This window comes from Ambystoma mexicanum, chromosome 1p, assembly GCF_040938575.1.
Source record: "Ambystoma mexicanum isolate Mex_15411 chromosome 1p, UKY_AmexF1_1, whole genome shotgun sequence".
NCBI lineage: Eukaryota > Metazoa > Chordata > Amphibia > Caudata > Ambystomatidae > Ambystoma > Ambystoma mexicanum.
The window spans coordinates 43,245,254-43,270,272 of record NC_090921.1 but is presented as its reverse complement, the minus strand read 5'-3'; the positions used below and the strand labels follow the sequence as shown (position 1 = coordinate 43,270,272).

The window sequence follows — 25,019 nt, the reverse complement described above, 5'->3', positions numbered from 1 at the left end:
GAGGCAACTCAGTCCAGGGTGCGTAAACCCCCCACACACCCCCTGTGGTACCCAGACAGAGCGGAACCACTTTTGGAGGCTTCTGTGGAGAAGCCTGCCAAAAAGTGGAACAAAGGGCTCGACTTGGGTTGGAGTCACAGAAGCGAACACCTCTGTGCTTTGCTGCAATCTATCTGTAGTTGGAGTCTTGATTACGAACTGGGGGTTAGCAACCTCTGTGCTTTGCTACAATCTATCTTTAGTTGGAGTCTTGATTACGAACTGGGGGTTAGCAACCTCTGTGCTTGGCTGCAATCTATCTGTAGTTGGAGTCTTGATTATGAACTGGGGGTTAGCAACCTCTGTGCTTTGCTGCAATCTATCTTTAGTTGGAGTCCTGATTACGAACTTGGGGTTAGCAACCTCTGTGCTTGGCTGCAGTCTATCTGTAGTTGGAGTCTTGATTATGAACTGGGGGTTAGCAACCTCTGTGCTTGGCTGCAATCTATCTGCAGTTGGAGTCTTGATTATGAACTGGGGGTTAGCAACCTCTGTGCTTTGCTGCAATCTATCTGTAGTTGGAGTCTTGATTACGAACTGGGGGTTAGCAACCTCTGTGCTTGGCTGCAATCTATCTGTAGTTGGAGTCTTGATTATGAACTGGGGGTTAGCAACCTCTGTGCTTTGCTGCAATCTATCTTTAGTTGGAGTCTTGATTACGAACCGGGGGTTAGCAACCTCTGTGCTTGGCTGCAATCTATCTGTAGTTGGAGTCTTGATTATGAACTGGGGGTTAGCAACCTCTGTGCTTGGCTGCAATCTATCTGCAGTTGGAGTCTTGATTATGAACTGGGGGTTAGCAACCTCTGTGCTTTGCTGCAATCTATCTGTAGTTGGAGTCTTGATTACGAAGTGGGGGTTAGCAACCTCTGTTAAAGAATTCTGAAGGTGTCTCTCTTGAATAGGATTAATTTCAAACCCCATGCAATGAAATAGAATGGCTTGACATTTAGTTGTTTCTAGCTTGAGGGTCTTCTTAGGGATAAAGTCTACCGCCTCTCGTGGGAAATGCGAGCCTGCGAGATCCCTCCTCATCCACCTTCTAAAAGGAACATCAGGTAGCAGTCAGGCCAATGCAGTCTTTAGTGGCCCACTTCCCCCAAATTGAAGGGTGGGGATTTCCAACAACTCACCACAGTTACTTATCAAACACCTCAAATATATCCATGGCATAATTTGTATGGGCATCTCGTCCCCCCTCTGCAGACTAAAAGAAGGAAGCTTTTGTTCCAGAAAGGGAATCATGTTTGTGTATTGTAGCTGCCTTATCCTGTCTTGGCCAAGCATGGTCTCACTGGTAACTTGAGTAACTGTTCTGATCCATGTAATTTTACTTCTATAGGGTTATACAATAAAAGCACTTTACAAAAAAGTATTGATTTGTTACTAAATAATAAAATTATGAAAAATACACTGACCAGAAGAAAAAAGAGCACAAGCAATATAGTAACCGCAAGAACATTTTGCGGTGATCATGAAGTAGTGATAGTCAAACAAAATGTGAGCATTGCAAAAGGAAAATGAGGACACCCCATCACGCCAACTTAGATGGCACAAATGTGGGTGGAAGACCAAGTCTACAAAAATGCTAAAAATAAATATAATACAAAAACCTAAGTGCAGTGAAATCAGCAAGGCTTTTATAGGTGTAGGGAAAGCATGGTATCACAAGTATTGACACTTGGATAATTAATACAATTTGTAAAACCTTTATTGATAATGTTGGGGTTGGAGAAACACCTAATCTGCCCTATAACCAAGATAGGAATAGTCTTGACCATCAAACGATAAAGAAAACACAGTCCTCGTCAGTCTCTGTCAAATCAAAATGGCCTACTAACAAAAACCTAATACCTGCCCTATCTCGTGTACAAAAAGTGTAAAATAGGATGATATTTATGCAAAAGGAAAAGTCAGTGTTCAAATGATAATGTGGCAGAAGCAGCTCTCCTCCCCACATTAGGCCTCACGAGGTAAGACGATCCTTGTAGGCAGGATGACATACTCTGGTTCAGCTTCCAACACAGCCACATTTAACAACCCTGGATTGAGGCCTTCCTGTCCTTCCACGTTTAAAGTTCCTTTCTCTGGCTTTCAAAATAATGTTCAACCAAAACGTTCACAAGGCCCCCCTCCCCTCTGCGGGGCTCAGACCTTTCACCATACAGTTCTCGTAGGTCCCCCTCTGCCAGGCTCAGACCTCTTATGATACAGTTCACACAAAGTTGCAAGGGGGCTACCTTCCCCAAGCTTAAAGGAGTTTGGGTCTCCCTCAATCGGCCTCGGACAACTTTCGGCTGTAGAAGTCTTTCTAATGTGCGTGGTTTTTGCTTACTGACCACCGCAGGACCACTCCAACTAAGCGTTCACTATTTATTTTCACTCGTGCTGCTTGCTCGCTCTTTCGCTTTAAACAATGCACCTTTCACTGAGACTTTCAAATGGGTTACTTCTTTTCTCTGGACCAATCCGTTACTTAGTATCGCTAATCGTGCAGCTGTATTTCACTTTAGAGTTCATTCCCGGGTCTGCCTTTGTTTGTGTTTCGCTCCCACGCGTGCATCCTTCATTTGTGATATGATATTTCTACTTCATTCACTTTAACACACAACGGTCTCTCAGGTTGCTTGCCAACTCACTGGATGTGTGTGCTTCTTTTTTGTTTGGCGCTTTTCCGATTTTCGAGTCAAGGTTAGTACCACAGGATTGATCTCACCTCCCCAACACTGACGTTCACACAGGATGGTTGCTAGTGTCCTTGGAACACAATACAATCTTCACAAGTGGGATCTGGCCTTCTCCATGTGTCTTTCGTGGTCTGCCAGAGGCAACGACCTCCATTAGGGAAGCCATGGGAGTTTCGGGCCGCTGCTTTCGTCCCTTGGTCTGTTGCTCTGCTCCAGTAGGTGTGCCTTCAATCTGCCTGACCCGATTAACGGTACATGTCCAGTACGATGTGAGAGTTAGTCTGGTTACTCTCAGTCACCCTCTTCCTCGGCCCAGTGTTTGTGCAAAAAAAAAGGGAGGGGGAAGTTGGGACTTCAGTAAATCCTAAAAAATATGATGGGGCAGATGAACAAAAGAGGGGGCGAATACCTTGTCTCACCATCTGCCAACTCACCCCCACTCCCTAAAGAACCCTCACCCAGGTGATCCTCCCACACTGGATCACCCACAGGGTCTGGATCCAAAGGTGATGGTTGTGCCCTGGCCACCTGGATGACAAGTCCCAGAGGATTAGCAGGAGAGATACCGTTTGACTGACATACCCTTCGGCTATGTGATGTGGATAGATTTGTTCTTCTCCGAAGTTCTCTAGTCTGAGGACTCTGGAGAGGACAAGTGGAAACTCTATCCATATCCACATAAGTCCTCTCTGGCTGTGTTGGAAGGTTAACATCCAAACCCTACAAAACACAGTCTTGATATAATTAAGGGTCAAGGTTATATACACAATCACAATAACTCACTTTGTGCGCAGTAAATCTACAATGGCAAATATATACAGTTCTAAGTGGTACCACAATTATTATCAGATTTCATTAAAGTGCATCACCTGTACTCTGGCTAAATGTCCCACAAATCACTTAATAAAGGTAACCAACAATAGATATAGAAGGGAAAGCAGTTGGTTAGAACAACTGGCAGAATGCTGGCCTCTAACGTTAGACACAGTTCTGTGTGGAGATCCCCCCACCTGGGCAACCTGTAAAATAAAGATATATCACAAGCCCAGTCCATATATTGTTCTATAAGTCTTATTTCCTTCTATAATGTTTCTGCCACTCCAATGTACCTGGAATAGCAGAGTTCAACGACGAGTCAGTGACAAATACTTCTTGAGCGGCTCCTTTTAAAGCAGGAGCCACGGATCATCGAGATCCCTCGAAGAAAGTGAACTCGGTGTCGAGGCGGCAGCTTCGGTCCCAGCAGTGCTTGTCGTCGACGAGTCGAAGACGTCCTGCAAGGAAGAGGCATGCGGGGCACCTCAATGTCGATAGTTCAGGACCGCAAAGCGTTTGTAAAGTCGTCCAGCGTCTCTACGGTTGTTGGGTGGCAGGAAACCCACAGGCGGATGCTTCTCGGTGCGTTGACAGTATGGCCTTCTCCGGCGGGATAAGGCGGGCGGCGGTGCGGACGAGCAAATCCGTGAATCAAAAGTCTTAGGCAAAGGAGCGTTGCGGCTCCGGTCGTCGATGGCACGGCGTCAAGCGGTCCCCTCTTCTGGGCAACACAGCTTTGACGGGCCTCCAGTAGTTATGCAAACCTGCGATCCCTTGTCGACGACGGTGGACGGAATGTCCGGTGCTTATCTTCATTATCCTCGGCGGTCCCTGTCTCCGGTCAGCAGCCTGTCGAGGGTCTGACTTCCAGGGCGATTCGGCGAAGGTTAGCGGTGCTCGATGGTCCCTCGGACCACAGGAAGAGGGCGCCTAACCAGGTCCTCTCTTGGTTCAGTCTCGACGGCTTTCGGCTTTCGGATTTCAGCAAAGGGAGACAGCAGTCACCCTTCTTCTTCAGGCTCGGCTTTGAGATTAAGCGTCAGTTTCAACTTCAGTTTATGAACGAATTCTAGCAGTGAGAGGCCTCCAGATATGACAATGCATTACTTACCGTAAAAGCATTTCTGATGGTTGTATCTGCTTAGATTCACATGCTGTGCATAGGTCCGACATCCAGTGGTCACTGCGGAGTATTGCATTTTGTTTTTCGTAGTCGAAAAGGGGACGTCGACAAGGCGTGTCTGTAACACTATCCCTATAGTGACGTGCGTTGTACCCACAATCCCTCACGCGTCGAGGTCCCTCTGTTTGTATTTTTCTGCCCTGAGGGAGCCTTATAGACGTGAGTGAGTACAGAAAAGAGAGATATAAAGGAAGTCTATGTTCCTTCCATCCGAGCGGGGAGGAAGGGTGGGCGCATGTGAATCTAAGCAGATACAACCATCAGAAATGCTTTTACGGTAAGTAATGCATTGTCTTCTGATGTTTGTTAATCTGCTTAGAATCACATGCTGTGCATAGACTAGCGAGCAGTACCCGGAGTTGGCGGTGGGTTATGAGAAGGAACAGTAGAGAAAAGATGTCTTAATACTGCCTGTCCCACCTGGGAGTCAGATCTAGAGTGTGTATCTAGACAGTAGTGTTTTGTAAAGGTGTGCACAGAACTCCAGGTAGCCGCTTTGCAGATGGACTCAAGGGGAACATTTGCAATGAATGCTATGGAAGCCCCAGTGCCTCGAGTGGAATGTGCTCTTGGCTTGAAGGGTAGTTCTCTCTTAGCAAGAGTGTAACAGAGAGTGATGCATTGAACAATCCATCTAGATATAGTGGATTTTGAGACCGCATCTCCTTCTCTTCCTGCCGCCACCGAGACAAAGAACTGATTAGTCTTTCTCAGTGGTCTGGTTCTTTCCATGTAGAACATGACAGCTCTGCGTACATCTAGTGTATGCAGACTTTTTTCTCCCGAGCTGGAAGGGTTTTGAAAGAACGTTGGTAGTTCTATAGTTTGGTTTACATGAAATTTCGAGATGAATTTAGGTGCAAACCTTGGGTGTGTGCGTAGAACCACTTTATTTTTGTGAACTGTTACGAAGGGGTCTAGTACAGAAAGAGCCTGTAGTTCACTTACTCTCCTAATGGAGGTGATAGCTATTAGGAAAGCAGTCTTAAGGGTGATATCTTTAAGAGTTGCCTTGTGCATGGGTTCGAAGGGAGGGCCCATGAGTCTGGAAAGTACCACATTTAAGTCCCATCCGGGAGCTGGGTTAGCTATCGGAGGGTCTATCCTCTTTACTCCCTCCATGAAGGCTTTGATAACTGGTATCTTCCACCACGACACTTTAAGTTGGGAAGTGGTGTATGCAGAAAGTGCCGCTAGGTGGACTTTAATGGAATTGAACACTAAACCTGAATCCAGTAAATGGGTCAAGTATAGAATAATGTCAGTAGGAGAGCAGTCAACTGGGTTGATGCTAGTATCTCTACACCAGATAACGAATCTTTTCCATTTGCTAGAATAGCAGTGTCGAGTATTAGGTTTTCTGGCTTCCCTGAGGATGTCCATACATCTCTGTGGGAGTTGTAAATGTCCAAATTCTATGATCTCAGGAGCCAGGCTGCTAAGTTCATGGTCTGAGGGCATGGATGCAGTGTCCTGCCCTTGTCTTGTGACAGCATGTTGTACGGGCAGGGAAGTTTCACTGGGGGAGATAGGGACATCTCCATCAAGTGAGCGAACCAAGGTTGCCGTGCCCACATTGGGGCCACTAGTATCATGGTAACCTGCTCCTGGTGCATCTTGTGCACCACTTTGTTGAGAAGGGGAGTTGGGGGAAAGGCGTAAACAAATTTCCCTGACCATTGAATCGACAGACCGTTCCCCTTGGACTGGTTCTGGGGGTACCTGGAGGCGTAACTTTGGCATTGTGCGTTCTCCAGGGTTGCGAACAGGTCTATATCCGGGAATCCCCATTGCGTGAAGATGTCTAAGACGATGTCTTCGTGCAATTGCCATTCGTACTCTTCGGGCAGGGGGAAGTCTCTGCTGAGTTTGTCTGCTAGCAGATTGAGTTCCCCTGGTACATGTTGTGCTAGTAGGAACATGTTGTGTTTGAGAGCCCACTTCCATATATTCTGGGACAGCTTGGACAGTCCTGGAGAGTGAGTGCCCCCTTGCTTGTTGAGGTAGTACATGGCTGTGGTGCTGTCTGTGAGGACCATCACTGTCTTTCCTTGTAAGTGTTCCTGAAAGGCTTTCAGTGCTTTGAACACCGCTAGTAGTTCCAGCAGGTTTATATGCTTGGATGCTAAACTCGGAGTCCACACTCCGTGTGCCGTTTGATGGGATAGGTGAGCCCCCCATCCTGTAAGGGATGCGTCTGTGGTTAGAGTGGCTTCCACTGCGGGTGTGGCAAAAGTTTTCCCTAATAACAGGTTTTCTTTTGTCCACCACCGTAGCGAGAGAACCAAGGCCTGCGAGACCACCACTAGATCGTCCCATTGTCCGCTGGCCTGACACCACTGGCTGTAGAGCCACTCTTGCATTGGGCGCATGCGCAGGCGCGCGTGAGGTACCAAATAAATACATGACGCCATCATCCCTAGCAAGCGCATTGCTTTGCGTACCGTCACCTCTCGGCCTGCTACATAATGGGGAATTTGAAACAGCATGTTTTGGACCCTCTCGTTGGAGGGGAATACGAGGCCGTCCCTTGTTCGAATTAGAGCCCCTAGGAATTGTTTGGTTTGGCTGGGGTCTAAGCTTGACTTCTTTTCGTTGATGGAGAAGCCCAGTTGGGACAAGAGGTCTACGGTCTTTTGGGTATTGGAGAAGCATGTTTCGTAAGAATCCCCTGTTATGAGCCAGTCGTCGAGGTAAGGGTATACCGGGATGGATAATCTGCGCAGGTGGGCCGCTGCCACTGCCAGTACTTTCGTGAATACCCTTGGTGCAGATGCTATCCCGAAGGGTAGTACTCTGAACTGGTAGTGTTTGTCCTCTATTTTGAACCTGAGGTATTTTCTGTGCGATGTCAACATTAAAATATGAAAGTATGCATCTTTCATGTCCAGTGTTGTCATGTAATCCCCTTGTGATAACAGTGGGATTACCTCCTGTAAGGTCACCATACGAAACTTTTGGGGTTTGACAAAAATGTTCGCTGGGCGCAGATCTAATACAGGGCGCATGGTTAAGTCCTTTTTGGGTACAAGGAAGTACACTGAATAAATACCTTCTGTTACCTGTGATAGGGGGACGGGCTCTATAGCTTCTTTTTTCAGTAGTTCTTCCACCTCTTGAAGAAGAATGGAGAGGTGTTGCGGTGTCATGCGCCGGTTCCGTGGGGGTTTGTACTTCGGGGAACCGTTGAACTCGATGCAGTATCCGTGGGCTATGGTGGATAATACCCAACGGTCTGACGTGATTCCCTCCCATGCTGAAAGGAACGATGTTAGCCGGCCCCCGACCGGTGATGCATGGGAGGGGACCCGAATTTTCGGGTCATTTGCTGGTATTGGGCGTGGAACCTCTGGGGCTGGAGCCACGACCTCTTCCTTTGCCACGGCGTTGGCCTCTTTGGGTGAACTGGGTGTTACTCTGGTTGGTGGGCCAGTTGGAGCCAGAGTAATATTGTTGTTGTTGGTTCTGCTGCTGTCTTTGGCCACGAAAGGAGCGTTTATTACCATAGCCTCGCCTGTTAGGGGGCCTAGAAATTTGATCAAGAGTCTTGATGGTATCAAACTCTTTTTTAGCATGTTCTAGGGCCTCATCTACTGCTTTTCCAAACAGATGCGTCTGTTCAATGGGTTTATTTATGAGGGAGGCTTGGGTTTCGGGCTTAAAACCTGAATTGCGTAGCCAAACGTGGCGCTTGAGAAGTATTCCCTGCACTAGGGAGCGGCCAGCCGTCTCAGCGGCATCTAGGGAGTTTTTAACAATGCCCTGGTTTACCAGTGTGCCCTCTGATATTATAGCTAGCAGGCGAGAACGCAGAGGTTCAGGTGCTTCCTCTGCTTCGCTGCGCAGCTTGTTCCACTGTGCATCTGCGTAGCTAGCTAAAAGTGAGTTGTTATTAGCAATTCTAGTAGAGAAGGCGGCGGAGGTCGTGATTCTCTTCCCCAGTGCGTAGAGTTTTTTGCCTTCTTTGTCTGGAGGTGCTTCACTAGTGGATAGTGGCACCCCTGCTCTTTTTCTTGTGTTGGTAACCACAAGGGAGTCCGGAATAGAGTGTCCTCTGATGTATAAAGGGTCAGAGGATGAAGGGCTGAAGAGCTTTTCTATTCTAGGGTTGACCCCTCTTACTAAAGCTGGGTTAGTAAGGGAAGGAGAAATTCTTCTTTTAATAGAAGCCAAAAGTGGAATAGATTGGCTAACAGGGGCTTTTTCTTTGATGACTTTTTCTACAAAGTCAATGTCTGGAAGAGTTTCCCCTGTATCAATCTCAAAATGCGCTGCTGCCTTGCGCAATAGTGCATTGAGGGAAGGTTGGTCATCTATGGGAGAGGAGTTCCCATGTGAATCCTTGAGAGGAGAAGGGAGAAAGGCATCAGGGTCTGAATGTACTGATGGGGATTGCCAAGGCTGCACTGACGGTGAATGCCAGGGCTGCGAGGTAGCTGTATCCTCTTCAAACCCTGTAGCAGTGGTGTAAGGATCTTCTTCGAACCCCTCTTCCTCAAGTTCTACCTCTTCTTCTCCACCCAAACACTCCTCTTCTTCTTGGAGGTATTGTTCCTCCTCAGTGAGGTCAACCAGCCTAGGAATCTTGACTCTAGGGTCATCCTGTGGCCATTCTCTTTGTCTTTTGTGAGTGGGTGGGTCTTGGTTTCCTAGAAACCTTTCCATTTTCTCCATGCAAGAATGGAGTCTTTCAAGGGTCTCATGGGGTACCCCTGAATAGTCTAGAGGGGGGAAATTAGTGTTTTCGCCGTCGAATCGTCTCGAACGCTCCCACAACGTCGACGAGAGGTTCCCGTCTCCTTCTGAAAAGCCTTCAGGTAGTTCGGAAGCGTCCTTTGGAGAAAGGGGCAGATCCTGGCTACTTTTGTGTTTTTTCGACGCGGTATTCGACGTTTGTTTCGTCGTCCGCGTACGTTCGTCTTCGGCGACAATTCTCGCTAGGCTCTCGGCCACGATTTTGTCCGTCGAGGGCTTTGGTGTCGACGTTGTGTGCGTTGCGCGTTGTACCTCGACGGTCGCTCTATGGAGCGTTGTGTCGGATGTTTTTGGGGTAGCGCCCGTGTTAGATGGAAGCCCAATCGCTGGTCGCGGCTGCGTTTGCGGGTGGGGCTTGTGACCTTTACGGTCTGCGGTAGACGCCGGAGTGCCCTGCGTCCCCTTCGGCGCAGATGGATTCTTCGTTCTCGACGAAGAAGAGCCGTGGGTAGTGTGTTTAGCCTTATGGGGTTTGTGTGCGTCCTTGTCGCCGGGGTGTTCATCCCCATAAGCAGGGCGTGAGCCGAGCCCGTCGGGGCCGGGGACGGACGACGAGGAGCGGGAGCGCTCCTTCTGGGGGTTCATGACTTCCGTAACGGACGTCGAGTTATCGCACTCCTCGTCACTTTCAGTAACAGCGGCAGCGGGTGAGGAAACTGACTTCGACATCGCGTAGTCCGCCCACCTCTTAACCCTACGTTCTTTAAGAGTCCTGGGTTTTAAAAGCTTGCAGGCTGCGCAGCTGTTCTCTATGTGATCGAGGGGTAAGCAACGATTACAGAGCTTGTGCTTATCTTTCCAAGTATATTTGCCCCTGCAGCGTGGGCAAAACTTAAATGGTGTCCTCTCCATAGCTGAGGCAATAATAGCTGGCGATAACAACCCCAAGGGAAAGAAAAGGGAGAAAGAAAGACATTCTCAAAGAGAAGAGACAAAGTTCTAACCCCCACTCTCCCTACTGTAAGTTGGCCGTCGAGGCCAGGCCACGTGTTCGGCAGCGCCGAAGGATCTCCTCCGCTCTTCCTCTCCGTCGAAAATAGTTCGGCGGAGAAACAGCTTCACAGCTAACGTCGAGGGGGAGGGATCGTTACCAGTATATTAAGTTATGACAAAAGGACCGAGGTCCGTGGTAAGTATAGCAATGTCTCTCTAGGAGCTCCGCGAAAGGCGACCAGAAACTGGGCGGAAAAAAACAATCTGAGGGACCTCGACGCGTGAGGGATTGTGGGTACAACGCACGTCACTATAGGGATAGTGTTACAGACACGCCTTGTCGACGTCCCCTTTTCGACTACGAAAAACAAAATGCAATACTCCGCAGTGACCACTGGATGTCGGACCTATGCACAGCATGTGATTCTAAGCAGATTAACAAACATCAGAAACTAGTTGATCTCCCATTCATTCTGCTGGGTCACACTCAGGCAACGAATCACTCAGAAGGGCATTCAGCAGTCAGTCAGCCAATCAGGCATACAGTGCATTCAGGCCATTCTCCTCCCTCTCAGACACTCACAACAAGGGATGTGTATTGGGACAAGTACCCAGCCATTCAACACTACGCACTGCATTCATACCAGTTTTGTGCAGGGCTGTCTCAGTCATTCGGCCTCATTATGAGTTTGGAGGAAGCCATGCGCCTTAATAAGGGCATGTCTGCCTCCAAACTCGGGTCAGGTCTGTGGTCCCTGAATGGGGAAGTACCGGGCCATTCCGACCTTGGAGGGACCGGTATTTCCCCATTCAGGGAACCCGGACCATTCCCATTTGAGCCCCCACAGGGCTCAATGGGAATGGGGAGCATGCTAACAACGGGCCTGTTAATGACAGCCCCATTGTTAGCATGCTGGGCCGCTTGCGGGACCCGCTAAGGACGTCTGGTAAAACCAGACGTCCAGAGCGGGTATCGCGAGCAGCCCTTGTAATAGGGCGGTATGGGGTTAACGGCACCGGCACCTTTACCGGCACTGTTAACCCCATACCGCCCACCTCGTAATGAGGCCCATTGTGTCAAACACCAGATACCAGACATCCACAACAAGAAGTGCATATTGGTCACACACTCCATTCACCCAGGTCCCACCCACAGGGTGTACCCACAACATACAGTCACTGGGAAGGCTCCAGCCAGTCTGGCCTGGACTTCACAACAACGCCATATAAGGAACTTCCACCCAGCATCCAGTCAGGGGGAAGGGACAGAGTCAGGGCTTCCCAGGACTTTGGGAAACCAAGGTAACAGGCGACAGAAAGCAAGAGGCCACAGGGCCATCTTGTTTCCTATCAGGAATCAACTGATTCCAATGGCAGGGCCTGGGTATCCCAAAATGGAGGATACTCAGAGCACCTGTCAAATTCAGCATGGAGCACACAGGTGCCCAAAGACCTACACTAGGGGCACACGGTTGCACCCCCACCCATGTGTGCCATAAGGGTATCCCATGGGCCTGTACACCAAAAACACAGGAAGAGCTGCACTGCCAGGAGTCCCACATGGACTCCTGGGCAGAAAACAATACAGAACACAAATCAAAAAGGACTACAGGACAAGGGCAGGGAGGTCCTGTCCCTCCAGTGCATTTCCAGCATCACAGTTGCCCCCCGAGACTGAGGCTAGGGTGCCTAATCTCCCACGAGATAGACCCCCTCATCCAGACGGTCAACATACCTTCTGGAAGGGCCATCGGCATTATCGTGACTCTTCCCTGGTCTATGTATGCTCTATGGTGAAGTCTAGCCCTTGCAAAAGATTACATTTATATAGTAAAAACTTGTCATACGTGACGCCATACTACGTGGCAAATAAGGAAAACCTACGGGGTATTGAGGTCGGCTCAAGGAGAACATCTAAGCATACTTTCTACAAGGGATCGGGTTGTGATTGGGTCTCTACAGTCAGGTGAATAACTTATGCACACCCCTAGTGCAAGTCATCTTCAACAGTTATTTGACACATAGCTCATCATTGGCTATCAAACTATAAGGCTCCTCGTTATATGGCCTTTTATAATTGGTTGGCACGATTGTGCCCTTCCAGAACATTATGCTCACTAGCTGCACGTAAGCTGGTACCACGTGTCAGTGGGTGGACTTTGACCATGTCTCACCACCCAATTATCCCAACATCTCTCATTGTCCATGTCTTCTGCCATGGAGATTGCCTTTGAACTTGGTCTTGCGAAGTAGCCTTGTTCCTCGGAATATTTGGGAGTGTGAGCATACGTTATCTCAAGTCTAGAGCTGCATGCCCACCTTCTATTTCTATCCATAGTCCACGTGACAGGAGACTGCAATGCGGCTCATTTTCTAGCATTAATTGTATTACATGAAGAAAACTTGGCACTCATAGTGTTCTTTCTTTGCACCTTAACAAGGGATGACTTAGCCTCTCATATTCACTGTTGTTCAAGGATAAGTTCTTGGTTGCTTCAGTCTTTGACATCAGGCCAGACAGCCTTTCTCGGTCCTTCCTTGATTCCAGCTGCTTTCTTACTGTGACACACACCTCTCGATCCTTCTTTCTCTGTGGTTTTGAGCTTACTAAAATTGTGACACCGAAGTCCAGATTCTATTTAATGGCGGCACTGCCTGCAGTCTATTCACTACGTATTACATATAGATTACTTAGTCTACTTTGCGTTGCTGCACCGGTAGAGTTATTAAATGGCTTGCATTTTCTGCAGTGCTCTTCACGTGCAATCTTCACTTTGCAAAAGTTTACTTGATTCTTGACTTCGTCATCAGTTTCCATAAGGTCTATACATCCTCTTCTTCAGCCACTCTTCTTAGAGCGCCACGCTCAGCTCTTGTGACGTCACCTATTTCTCTTTCTTTCATCTTCATATTCCTTTGTGGGTTTCTTCCAAGAGATTGTCATCTCTACGGGGATACATCAGATAGGGTTTTCTTAGTAGATACCTTTTCTCAAAGACTCTCTGCGGAATGGGCACAACCACTGGTGTTGTGCATGGCGCGACTTCTAGCTTCCAGCATATAGACATGAGGGGGCCGGGACTTCCTGCAGAGGCATTCGGCTGCTCCTCTACACAGTGGTTTAGCCAATCATTCAAAACATTTTTTTTTAAATCCTGATGTTTTCACCTTCCTGGTAGTGTTGTAGTATCCATTAAGGTCATAGGGGTTTTGCTTGTAATTTGACTAACCTTGTCAAATTTTCCTGAAGGCGAGCCTTGCCCTGCATTTCATGGTCCACCAGCTGAGCTACTACTGCTTCAATATCAGTTATATTTTCAGAAGGGGTAAGGGTTCCCTCTGTCAGGCTTTCAGACTCAGAAAAGAAAAAGGGTCTCAACCTCCTCAGAGAAGGTTTCAAAGTCGTCTGACCCTTCCGAACTGGACTTTGATGAAGGCAGTTTGGTACCAAAAATAAAAGGTTTGGGAAAGGTGGGTTTAAGGCGCTAGGTATAATAAATATATGGGAGGGTCTGACTTTTAAGACTATACAGTCCCACTGGTGTAATTGATAATGAGATATCGGAAGGGTGCCTACTAGTACCTGGGTTTTGAAAAACAAATCCTGTTCGTTAACTGGGATTTGAAGTTGGAAGAGTAAGATTTCCTTCATGGTGGATATTCAATGAGAATCAAGGACTTCAAAAATCCTTTTCTCTCCTACTGGTGGGATGACAAATACCAGCATGGGCTCTCAATGTATATGAATTGAATCATATTGCACTCCTGACACCATATGTAGAGAAGGCATGGTATCACAAGTATTGACACTGACACAATGGATACAATTTGTAAAACCTTTATTGATAATGTTGGAGTTGGAGAAACTCCTATTCTGCCCTATAACTAGGATGGGAGTAGAGTAGTCTCGACCATCAAACGATAAAGAAAACACAGTCCTAGTCAGTCTCTGTAAAATTAAAATGGCCTATACTAACAAAAACCCAATGCCTGCCCTATCTCTTGTACAAAAAGTGTAAAAAGGAGAATGTGTATGCAAAAGAAAAGCCAGTTTTCAAATGATAATGTGGCTGAACCAGCTCTCCTCCCCACGTTAGGCCTCACAAGGTAAGGTGATCCTTGTAGGCAGCTTCCAATACAGTATGTGGATCGATACCCGCCTGGCCTTCCACGTTCAAAGTTCCTTTCTCTGGCTTTTAAAATAATGTTCAACCAAAACATTCATAAGGTCCCTCTCTGCCGGGCTCAGACCTTTCCCCACACAGTTCTCGTAGGTCTCCCTCTGCCAGGCTCAGACCTCTTATGAGACATTCCACACAAAGTTGCAAGGGGGCTCCCTTTCCCAAGCTTAATGCAGTTCAGGTTTCCTCAATCGGGGTCAGATCACTTTCGGTTGTTGAGGTCTTTCAAATATGCATGCTTACTGACCACCGTAGGACCACTCTGACTCAGCGTTCACTATTTACTTTCACTTTTGCTGTCTGCTCACTCTTTTTCTTTAAACAATGCACCTTTCACTGAGACATTCGAGTGGGTTAATTATTTTTGCAGGACCACTCTGTTACTTACTATCGCTAATCTTGCAGCTATATTTCACTTTAAAGTTCATTCACGGGTCTCCCTTACTTCACGTTTCCCCCCCACACATCCAGCCTTCTTTTGTGATATGATATTGCTACTTAATTCACAATAACACATACCAGTCTCTCAGGTCACTTGCCAACTCACCAGCTGTTTGTGGTACTTTCTTGTTTGGCGCTTTCCGATTTTAGAGTCAAGGTTAGTACCACAGGCTTGACCTCGCCTCCCCAACTCTGCCGTTCACCGGGGAGGGTCACTGTCATCCTTGGAACACCATGCAATCTTCACATGTGGGATCTGGCCTTCTCCACGTGTCTTTCGTGGTCTGCCGGAGGCAACGACCTCCAGTAGGGAATCCATGGGGGTTTCGTCCCGCTGATCTCGTCCTGCTGCTCTCGTCCCTTGGTCTGTTGCTCTGCTCCAGAAGGTGTTCCTTCGTCCCGGAAGTTCTGCTCGTTCTTCTGTTCCACCTTGCTCAGAGAGTCTCTTTAGGTTTTGCCTTTTATTCGTGAGAGTTAGTCTGGTTACTCTCAGTCATCCTCTTCCTTGGCCCAGTGTTTGTGCAAAAAGCGGGAGAGGGAGTTGATACTTCGGTAAATCCTAAATAATAGGATGGGACAGGTGAACAAAAGAGGGGGAATACCGCGTCTCACCATCGGCCATCTCACCCCCACTCCCAGAAGACCCCTCACCCAGGTGATCCTCCCGCACTGGTCCACCCCCAGGGTCTGGATCCAAAGGCGATGGCTGTGCCCTAGCCACCTGGATGACAAGTCCCTGAGGACTAGCGGGTGAGTTACCCTTTGGTTTCCCACATAGGCAAACCTCCCAATTCCTTAACAGCCTCACAGGTGGAAGAGGACATATGGATCCAAGTCAGCATAGGCTGGATCACAGGCAGGGAAAGAAGCTATGCATTGGCAATGTAGATGACATCATGGGCCTCATTAGGACCCAGGCGGTAAGGGGTTTACGGCGGCGTAAACAGCGCCGACCCTTACCGCCTGATTCCGAGGTCCCTTAGCGCCATGGCGGATTTAACACCTGCTTTTAGCAGGTGTTAAAATCCATGGCGCTAAGGGACCATGTTGTTAATTACGCCACCGTAATTTACGGTGGCGTAATTAACGCCTTCCCCACTCCCATTATGCCCTATGGGGCAAAAATGGGAATGGGGAAGGGTAAATGGGGATTGGGGACTTACCGCCCCGCCGACCTCGGAATGGGGCGGTAAGTCCGCCAACCACCATGGCGTAAACGTAGTTTACGCCATGGTGGTAAAGGTACGACCCAGGCGGTAACTTACCGCCTGGGTCGTAATGAGGCCCCATGTTATTGAAGCACAGATAAAGTTCAGTGCAGCTCAAATGGGGGGACGGAGTTACGCTGCTCTAAAATCGGAGGCGAGTCTAGGACTATTTGGTAAATCCAAGTCATGCTCCGTCACAGTTCCGAATGGTAACAGAGGTGCACCATACACACATCTGTTCATTACATGCCGGAATGGCATGGATTAAAATGGTGCATTATAGAGCACACTTTCTGCAACACCTTGGATATACAATCCAGACAGTTTGCAAATGGTTTTGTAGGGTAATTCCAATTCCAAAATCCAATAGATACCAGTCATTAGCAGTGCACAGGAGCATTAATGCCTTCATTAATGTAATGTTTTGTCATTAAAAATAGAAAGCTGCAATAAGAAAACATGTCCAAACTGGCTGCACAATGTAGGCCAGTCTTGACACATAATAGCGTGTATGTTTGCTTCACCGTTGATGAAGCCACACATTCACACAGGTGTTCAGTCATAATATCGAGAAAAATAATGTCGAAAGACAATAATTTTGAAAAAATTATGTTAAAAAAAATCAAATTCTTAATTTTTTTATTTATATATTTTTTGGGGGGTTTCGAGAGTTAAAAAAAAGGTAAAACAAAAAATATAAAAAAAGGGGCGTTGGGGGAACCCCCCCCTTTTTGAATAAAAAACGTAGTGAAAAAGAAATTTGATTTTTTTTTTCCCGACATAATTTTTTCGAAATGATGACTTTCGACATTTTTGTATTCAATATTTTCACTATAAACCATTCACACACCATTCACTTACTCATTTACAGAAACCAATCACTCGCTCATACGGACATGCACCCAGCCGTCTATACATTATACACCCACTCATTCACACACACTACATAATACATAAGCACTCCCTTGAATGCAAATACGCACACACACATACAAAAATACATCATGAACATACAACATTCTCGAACGCATGCACACACATTTACTAAAAATGTATTTCCTTTATGCTGAATCTGTCGCTCGGCAAGAAGGCCTCTGGCTCCCGTGCGCAACGCAGACAGGACCCAGGAATCACTTCCTAGTTCCAGCATTGCACAGAGCAGAGGAGACTAAAGCCTCCCTCTTGTGCCAACAGGAATGGAAATAATCTCCTCCGAATTCACTCTCTCTTCAGACATATTTTTATTTTCGTTCTGGTTATAAAAGAAATAATTTCTTTCTGAAGTCAGAGTGACTTGAAAAATACATGATTTATTTGTAAAAGTCAGAGGAGCAGCACTGGGGAGCTGAGGGTACCTCTGCAACGCCAATGGTGCAAATGCAGGAATTATAATCAAAAACATTAAATGAAGGTACTATAGGTTCTCCAATTGCAAAATGGGGATCGGCTAGGCATTTCATACAAAGAGAGAGTAAGCTCACCCAGGGAGCTGAAGGCCTGCTGGATCTCCTTCATCACATTCCTGTAAAGATCCCTCTGCCAGCGCTGCAAAAGCTTCCACTGCTCCTCCGAAAAAGAGGCAGTCACCTCACAGAATGCGAGTGGGGCCTGGAAAAGAAGATTTATACCATATTTAATGGGGGTGGGGCACTGAAGTGTTAAGACTGGCTCAGGTTTTAGCCAGATGCATTTACAATCATCAACAAGGGGCCACATTATGTAACATTTATATTGGGGCAAGGAAATGAGCAAATGTATTTAATATGGTAATATGGAATCGAGCAAACTGGTTTTGCGCCAAATTGCATCCTCTAAAAATGTCTGCACCAGGGCCACATTGAAGCAGGGTGTTTTACTACATTTCATTTTATATTACACAGCAAACGTAGTAGAAAAACAAAGAAAAAAAGATAGTCATTTTGCACTAGTGAAAACATTTTTAGATAACACAGATTGGGACAAAACCCAATTGTTTCATTTTCTATTACAAAATGTTCCACCTCGCATAGGTAATACTGTAATTCCATGGATGGCATATTTGTATTTGTATTTGGTTATTTATATAGCGCTCTTTCCCCATTTCTCTGGTCTCAATTAGTTTTTTTCTGGTTGGAACGCCCTCGGTGACCATAGTTAATATAGTGAAAAATTCTAAGGAATTTGGCTTAGGAGATGCATGTGTGCATGTTGCCGGTGTAGGACTTAGGTGGCTGGACAGGTTCGACTAAGCAGCCCGAATAGAGAGAGTTGTTGTGTGGCCAGCTATACCAGATTCCATTTGTATGTTAGTGGCAGAGGTGTTGAGGTACGTCAGATGTTTCAGTCTGGACGGCTATATGTGATGCTAGACTGGATGAGCATAGCTATAGCAGCATTCTATCGTGCAAGGATGCTTGGCCGTGCCAGCTCCCTATGTGCACACTGGTGGTGTGAGATAGGCGTACTGTAAGCTTTGAAATTGTTCGGCTGGGGGCGATCTTTGTCCAGTGCAGCAGAGGAAGTGTATGGGAGAAAGGTCTTTGAGGACCCCCGTCCCCTCCATTCCTACCCACTTGCACACGATGCTCGTCCCGCGGCTGCCTATGCGCCTGTGCTCAGAGGTGCCAGGCAGCCGCAGAACAACACATACGGACGCAACATTCAATTAGACTGGTGATAACTAACTCCATTTTGTACTAAACCCTGACTCCATTTTGTACATGCTAAAACAGGCCTCATTGCAAAGCGAGCTTGCAGGCCTGCAGCTCTGCCCTGGTGCCGCGCACAGTTAGCCAGCTACGCCCCCCATCGCCTCCCCTCTGTGTCACTGCAACAGCCCTGTTCTCACGGGAGACTTGGCGCAATCAGTTACAAGTCAAACACTGTAACTCTCGCCTTCTTCCTTCCATCACTGACCCGTGAATGACCGGGCAAGAGCTTGGGCCTGGAGAAAACAATACATTTATTTATTTATTTGCATTTGTTTAGCGCACAGGCAGCCCAGAGGGCATCGTGGCGCTTGTTACAGATATAAAAATGACTTGTTGTACATACAGTGAAGTCATTACTTAGTTGCAAGAGAAGAGTAGTAGATACAGGAGAGGAGGAGAAGAGAGTAAACGACACGAAGGAAGAGGAATTAGTTAAACAAGGTGGTTTTCAGTTTTTTTCGGAAGGCAGTGAGAGAGGTTTCTGCTCTGAGTGTGCTAGGTAGTGCATTCCATAGCTTAGGAGCAATGTAGGGTAAACTTATTCTACCTGCTCTAGCTCGTTTGATGCGTGGGACCCTAAGTTGGTTGGTGTGGCATTGCCTAGTTGGTCTGGTGGAGTGAGATCTGGCTAGCGTATCAGACAGGTATGAGGGTGCAGACAGGTTGATACATTTGTGTGCGGTGGTAAGTATTTTGAATGTAATGCGCTCTTTGACAGGTAGCCAGTGTGCTGCCTTTCTAGCTTGCGCAATGTGGTCCCTTTTTGGTATATTGAGAGCTGCTCTTAGTGCATTATTCTGTGTTGTTTGGAGTTTATTGAGATTGGAGTTGGAGGTGCCAGCCAATAGCGCATTACAATAATCTAGTTTGGCTCCAATGGTGGCTCTGGCAATAGAAAAGCAGTTATCTTTGGTTAGGAAGGGTTTGATGGCATTAATGAGCTTAGTGCTCAGGGTGGAGGCAGAAACAATGGAGTTGGCTTGCTTGTCCATGGAGAGTGAGGCGTCAATGTGGACTCCTAGTATTTTAACAGAAGGTAGAACTGGGATGACACAATTGTCTATGCAGAAGTTGGTGTAGAGTGGGTCGAGGTTCGTGAGAGTGGATTTTTGACCAAGGATGAGAATTTCAGTCTTATCTCCGTTAAGACATAGGCCGTTCGTGGCCATCCATGCTTGGATGGTGGCGTATATATTCTGGAGGGTGGCTGCGTCCTGATGGTAGAGTCCTGTGAGCGGAGGAGCACTTGGGTATCGTCAGCGTAGTTGGTGTATGTGATCCCAAGTGCGTCCAGTTTGTCAAAGAGAGGTTTGGTAAAAAGATTATAGAGGGTAGGAGCCGTACATGAGCCCTGAGGGACTCCATACCTGATGGTGGTATGCTCTGCGTTTGCTATATTGGAAAACACTTTCATCACTCTTCCTTCGAGGAAGGAGGTGATCCAGTTTGTGGCTTGTTTGGAGAAATGTGCGGCCTGAGTGAAATGGTTCGTGAGGATGGCATGATCGACCTAAATCAAACGCCGCAGAGAGGTCTAGGAGGAGCAGGAGGGCCGGCTTGCCTTTATCTAGAATTAGGGTAATTTGGTTCTTCAGATCTAGTAAAGCAGTTTCAGTGCCATTACCCTTGCGGAATCCGGACTGCCTTTTACCTAGGACAGAGTCGTTTTCCAGGTAGGACTGTATCTGCATGTGTGCAGCTTTATCTAAGATTTTTAGAAGAAATGGAACCGTTGTAATGGGCCGGTAGTTGTTAGGTTTGGCAGGGTCCAGGGTTGGTTTCTTTAAGAGCGGGCACACCCACGCCTCTTTAAGGCTGTCAGGGACTTTGCCCGTCTTGAATAAGGCGTTAATGAATACTTTGATGATCGGTGTGAGGGGTGACGCACACTCTTTAATGATGTTGGGGGGGCATATATCGCCTTTGCATTGAGATGGTTTGAGCTGTTTGAGGAGAGCATCTGATTCGGTGATTGGAGAAAAATTAAATTTGGAGGAGTGCTTATCTTTAGAGGTATTGACGGAGAGGGTCTGTTGGGGGTGCAGAGCCTTGAAGTGTTCTGCTATTTTGTTTTGAAGAAGGTCTATTTTCTTTAACATCGCTGTTTGGATGCTATTGCACCAGGCTTCATCCTTAACAATCATATCTGTACAGATTGGGGGAACGGTGAGCTCTTTAAAGATGGTGAAAAGCTCTTTTGAGTGGGAGTTAGCTTCCATGATACGTTTGTTGTAGGTTTCTGACTTCGCCTTAAATATGGCACTTTTGTATTTTTTAGAAATACAAAGAAAGTCTACTTTGGTGGCATCACATTGATTGGCCTGCCATGTTTTGAGGGCTAAGCGCTTGCATTGGCGTAAATTTAATAAGTCCTCCGTGAACCATGAGTTGGAGTGAAATGATTTTTTTCTTTTTTGTTTTCAAGAGGAGCTTCGGCGTTGATGGCATGGGTGAGGGTGTCTTTGAGGATCTCTGCTAGAATGTTGGGGTCAGAGGAGAAAGGAGGTGCTAAGCAGGGGTTTTTGAGAAAGGGACGTATATTGTCTGCTGTAAGTTTTTTGGCACTTCTGGCTAGCTTGGCCGGTGCGGGTATTAGTGGTTTGGAGTATAAGGAAATGGGGATGCAGAATTAAAGGCAGTTGTGATCAGACCATGGGAGGGCTGTGTTGGAGTTGAGGGTGGAGCCACAGTTGTGATCAGACCATGGGAGGGCTGTGTTCGAGTTGAGGGTGGAGCCACAGTTGTGATCTGCCACCCAGTCTAAGATGCGGCCTTTATTATGGGTCAGGCAGTAACTATCTGTGTGAATCCTAGATCTGTGAGGTTTCTGGCGAGAGTGGTCGCTGCTTTGTCAAGTTTGTCATTGTATCCAAGGTTTAGGTCTCCTAGGAGCAGTGTTTTTGAAGTTTGTTTGATGTTTTTTCCAAGGAGATGGTTGACTATGCCTGTGAAGTTATTGACAGGGTCTGGGGGTCTATATATGACATGAATGTTTACTGTATCTTTAGGGGAGAGGGTAAGTTTGGCTGAGAGGATGTCAGCGGTATCTTCCCCGGTGGTGGGAGTCTGTCTTAAGGCTAGGGTGTCTTTAAAAAGTAGTGCGACCCCACCTCCCGTTTTAGCTAATCTGTCCTGTCTTAAGATCGAGTAACCTGACGGTACAGCTAGGCTGATAGTAGGGCCAGAGGCAGAATGCAACCATGTTTCTGTTATGGCTAACATATCTAAGTCCTGGCTGGTAATAATATAATTGACTTCTAAAGCGTGGGCGTTGAGTGAGCGAACATTTAATAGAGCACATTTAAGGTGTTGGAGCTTTTTAGATTGTGGTGGCTTGAGGTCGGTAATTGGAATGAGCTTTTTGGTAGTGTGAGTAGGCTTACTGGTCATGTGATGTCTGGGAGGAGAGAACGTCATAGCCCTGTTTAGGCGCTTGTGGGTAATAGTGTATGGAGGGCGGCAGGTCTTAGCGTGAGTGCGTGATCCTAGGCGTGAGTTCCTAAGTGTTACCTGCATGGGTGTGGAGATGAATGCTAAAGGGAATGTGCGTGTTCCGATTCTGAGCTGCCTGAGTATGATCTCTGGCATTTTCGGGGGAGTAGCGTGTGTGGTGGTGTGCCTTAGTTCCATGATATGGCTGTTGGGTTGCCCTTTGGGTACGAGGTTGGCAATACTACTAGTAAGTATGATGTAGACTGATGGAGACTCCATCTCCACAAACACGCCGCATGATATGTAGACCCTTCCCTAAAGATATATAACATGTATAACCCCCAACCTCACACCCCTTTTGATGTAGCAGATGCATGCCCCATGACTGGATGCCACCCTGTTTCATCCAAAACAATAATGCCCTCTCGAGTTTGGGTATGAGAGAACTGTTTTTATGAGATGATATAGAACTATCAATAATTAACCTGTTTAAATCAATCGCAATGAGTAAGATATCATGATCCACATGTTGATGCTCTATAATGTTGGTCACATATCGTTCACTACCAAAAGGTCCCGGCAAATGTATGAGATGTCAGGTGATTTGTTTGTTATGATGCAAAATGTATAGTCCACATACCCCTGGTGTCCCAATGCTATGTATGTTCGTGAATGTATTCAAATGGTATAAGATTTTTATGCATACAATATAAATGGGGAGGCCACGGGGCTAATGTAAATAGAGCCATTTTTGTAACACAATAACATGGTACATGCCAAGACCTAGCTCACAATATAACCAGAACTTGCTTATTATTTGTTGTAAAAGAAGTGACAGCAAACATGGTGTTCTAATGGTTCACGTGTAATCCCACTAATCGAACTGGGCCAGACTCGACGAACCACAGAGCCTTCTCTCCCCACCCCAGCAGCACCGCACACAAAGGGCGCACAGTCCCCACCCGTTCTCCCCTTCCTTCGGACAGTACTGCAGCGAGAGGCCATGTCTCACTGGTGTCTTAATGCAACAAATGTAGCCTCTCACCCTTCCGCTGAACCCACGCAGAGTATTCCCCTCCCTGCTCCCTGATACACGATGTCTCCACAAACCTGCCTTACACCCACAGACCCCGTTTTAAGAAATACAGGCTACAAGCCCCCTCACCCCAAAGTTTTTTGATGTAACAGCCGCATGCCCCTCGTCTGTGCCCCTCATAGGGCTCAATGGGAATGGGAATGGGAGCGGGAGCTAACAACGGGCCGATTACGATCGGCCGGTTGTTAGCTCCCTGGTCCCCTCGCGGGACCCGGTAAGGACGCCTGGTTTTAAGGAGCGAACTTACCGGGTCCCGCGAGGGGATCTCGTAATGAGACGGAATGGGTTTAACGGGTCCGCATCCATTTGCGGCACCCGTTAACCCATTCTGCCAAAGTTATAATGAGGCCCAATATATTCTCTTCATTGTAACAAACAATAAACCATTTTCTCATGAGATCTAAGGGAATATTTGATGAATGTGTCAATGACATATTGTGAATACATTAGGCACCTGGACCCATGTAGTCTCACTTTTATTGTCCAGGTCAAATGTCTAGTAATATAATTCTTATATGTCAAAACGTATAAATAAGGTCCAAGGTATGTGTGGCCATAGGGACGAATGTCAGATAGTCTATAACTTCACAACTTGGACATCGCCTGACCCGCATGCTCCACGAAGTAACCAGTTCTGTGCCAGCCAATCCGGGAGCACCACCCCTACAGTTTGGATACAGTCCTGTCCCCTTCGTCCAATGACCACAATTCTATGTATCCCCTATTGCACACGTCATAGATGACGTGATTCTGTAATATAATGTGCATTTTCTGATGTTTGGGCAGAGCGCTCTCAGAGTTTGCAGAGTTCTCTGCATGCCCTATTTTGGTTTTAGATAAACTTTTTATACTTTCACCCGCGCTTGGTCTTGGTCTCATTCTCTCCTGGGGTGTGTCCATTATTGCCTCTTATTGGGGAGTTTTGACTGCATTTTTGGGGACTCACACTTTCAGAAGGAGGCCTAGATTTGAGAATCCTATTACATTGAGGCCTAGGTTTCAAAGTGTAGTAGGTTTCACCATATAATAGACATGGGCTGGGGGCAATCTTTGTCGAGTGCAGCAGAAGAAACAGGCCTAGATTTGAGAGTCCTATACGATTAAGGCCTAGGATTTCACAATGCAGTAGGTTTCACCATATACTAAACAAAACGGAGGCTACACCTAGATTCGAGAGTCCTGTATAGTGGGAGAGAGACCTAGGTTTCACAATGCAGTAGGTTTCGCCATATACTAAACAAAGAAGGCGGCTACACCTAGATTCGAGAGACCTAGGTTTCACAATGCAGTAGGTTTCGCCATATACTAAAGAAAGATGGAGGCTACATCTAGATTCAAGAGTCCTGTATAGTGGGGAGAGGCCTAGGTATAACAATGCAGTAGGTTTCACCATGTAATAAACAAAGATGGACGGTACCCCTAGATTTGAGAGTCCTGTATAGTAGGAGATACCTAGGTTTCACAATGCAGTAGGTTTCACAGTATAATGAACAGAGATGGAGGCAATTGAACAATTGTCTGGGATGCAATGCTGTCTAGTAATCATAATACTGTCAAA

At 46.9% G+C, this 25,019-nt stretch overlaps 1 protein-coding gene across 1 annotated transcript in view; it reads right to left on the bottom strand.

Annotated features, from left to right (window-relative positions):
* LOC138565921 (zinc finger protein 793-like) overlaps positions 1 to 25,019 on the bottom strand; it is a 214,043-nt gene that overhangs the window by 147,417 nt on the left and 41,607 nt on the right. The window contains exon 2 of the mRNA XM_069643040.1: positions 17,725 to 17,851. Within this exon, the coding sequence (XP_069499141.1) occupies positions 17,725 to 17,851 (127 nt within the window). The remainder of the gene's footprint in view (positions 1 to 17,724; positions 17,852 to 25,019) is intronic.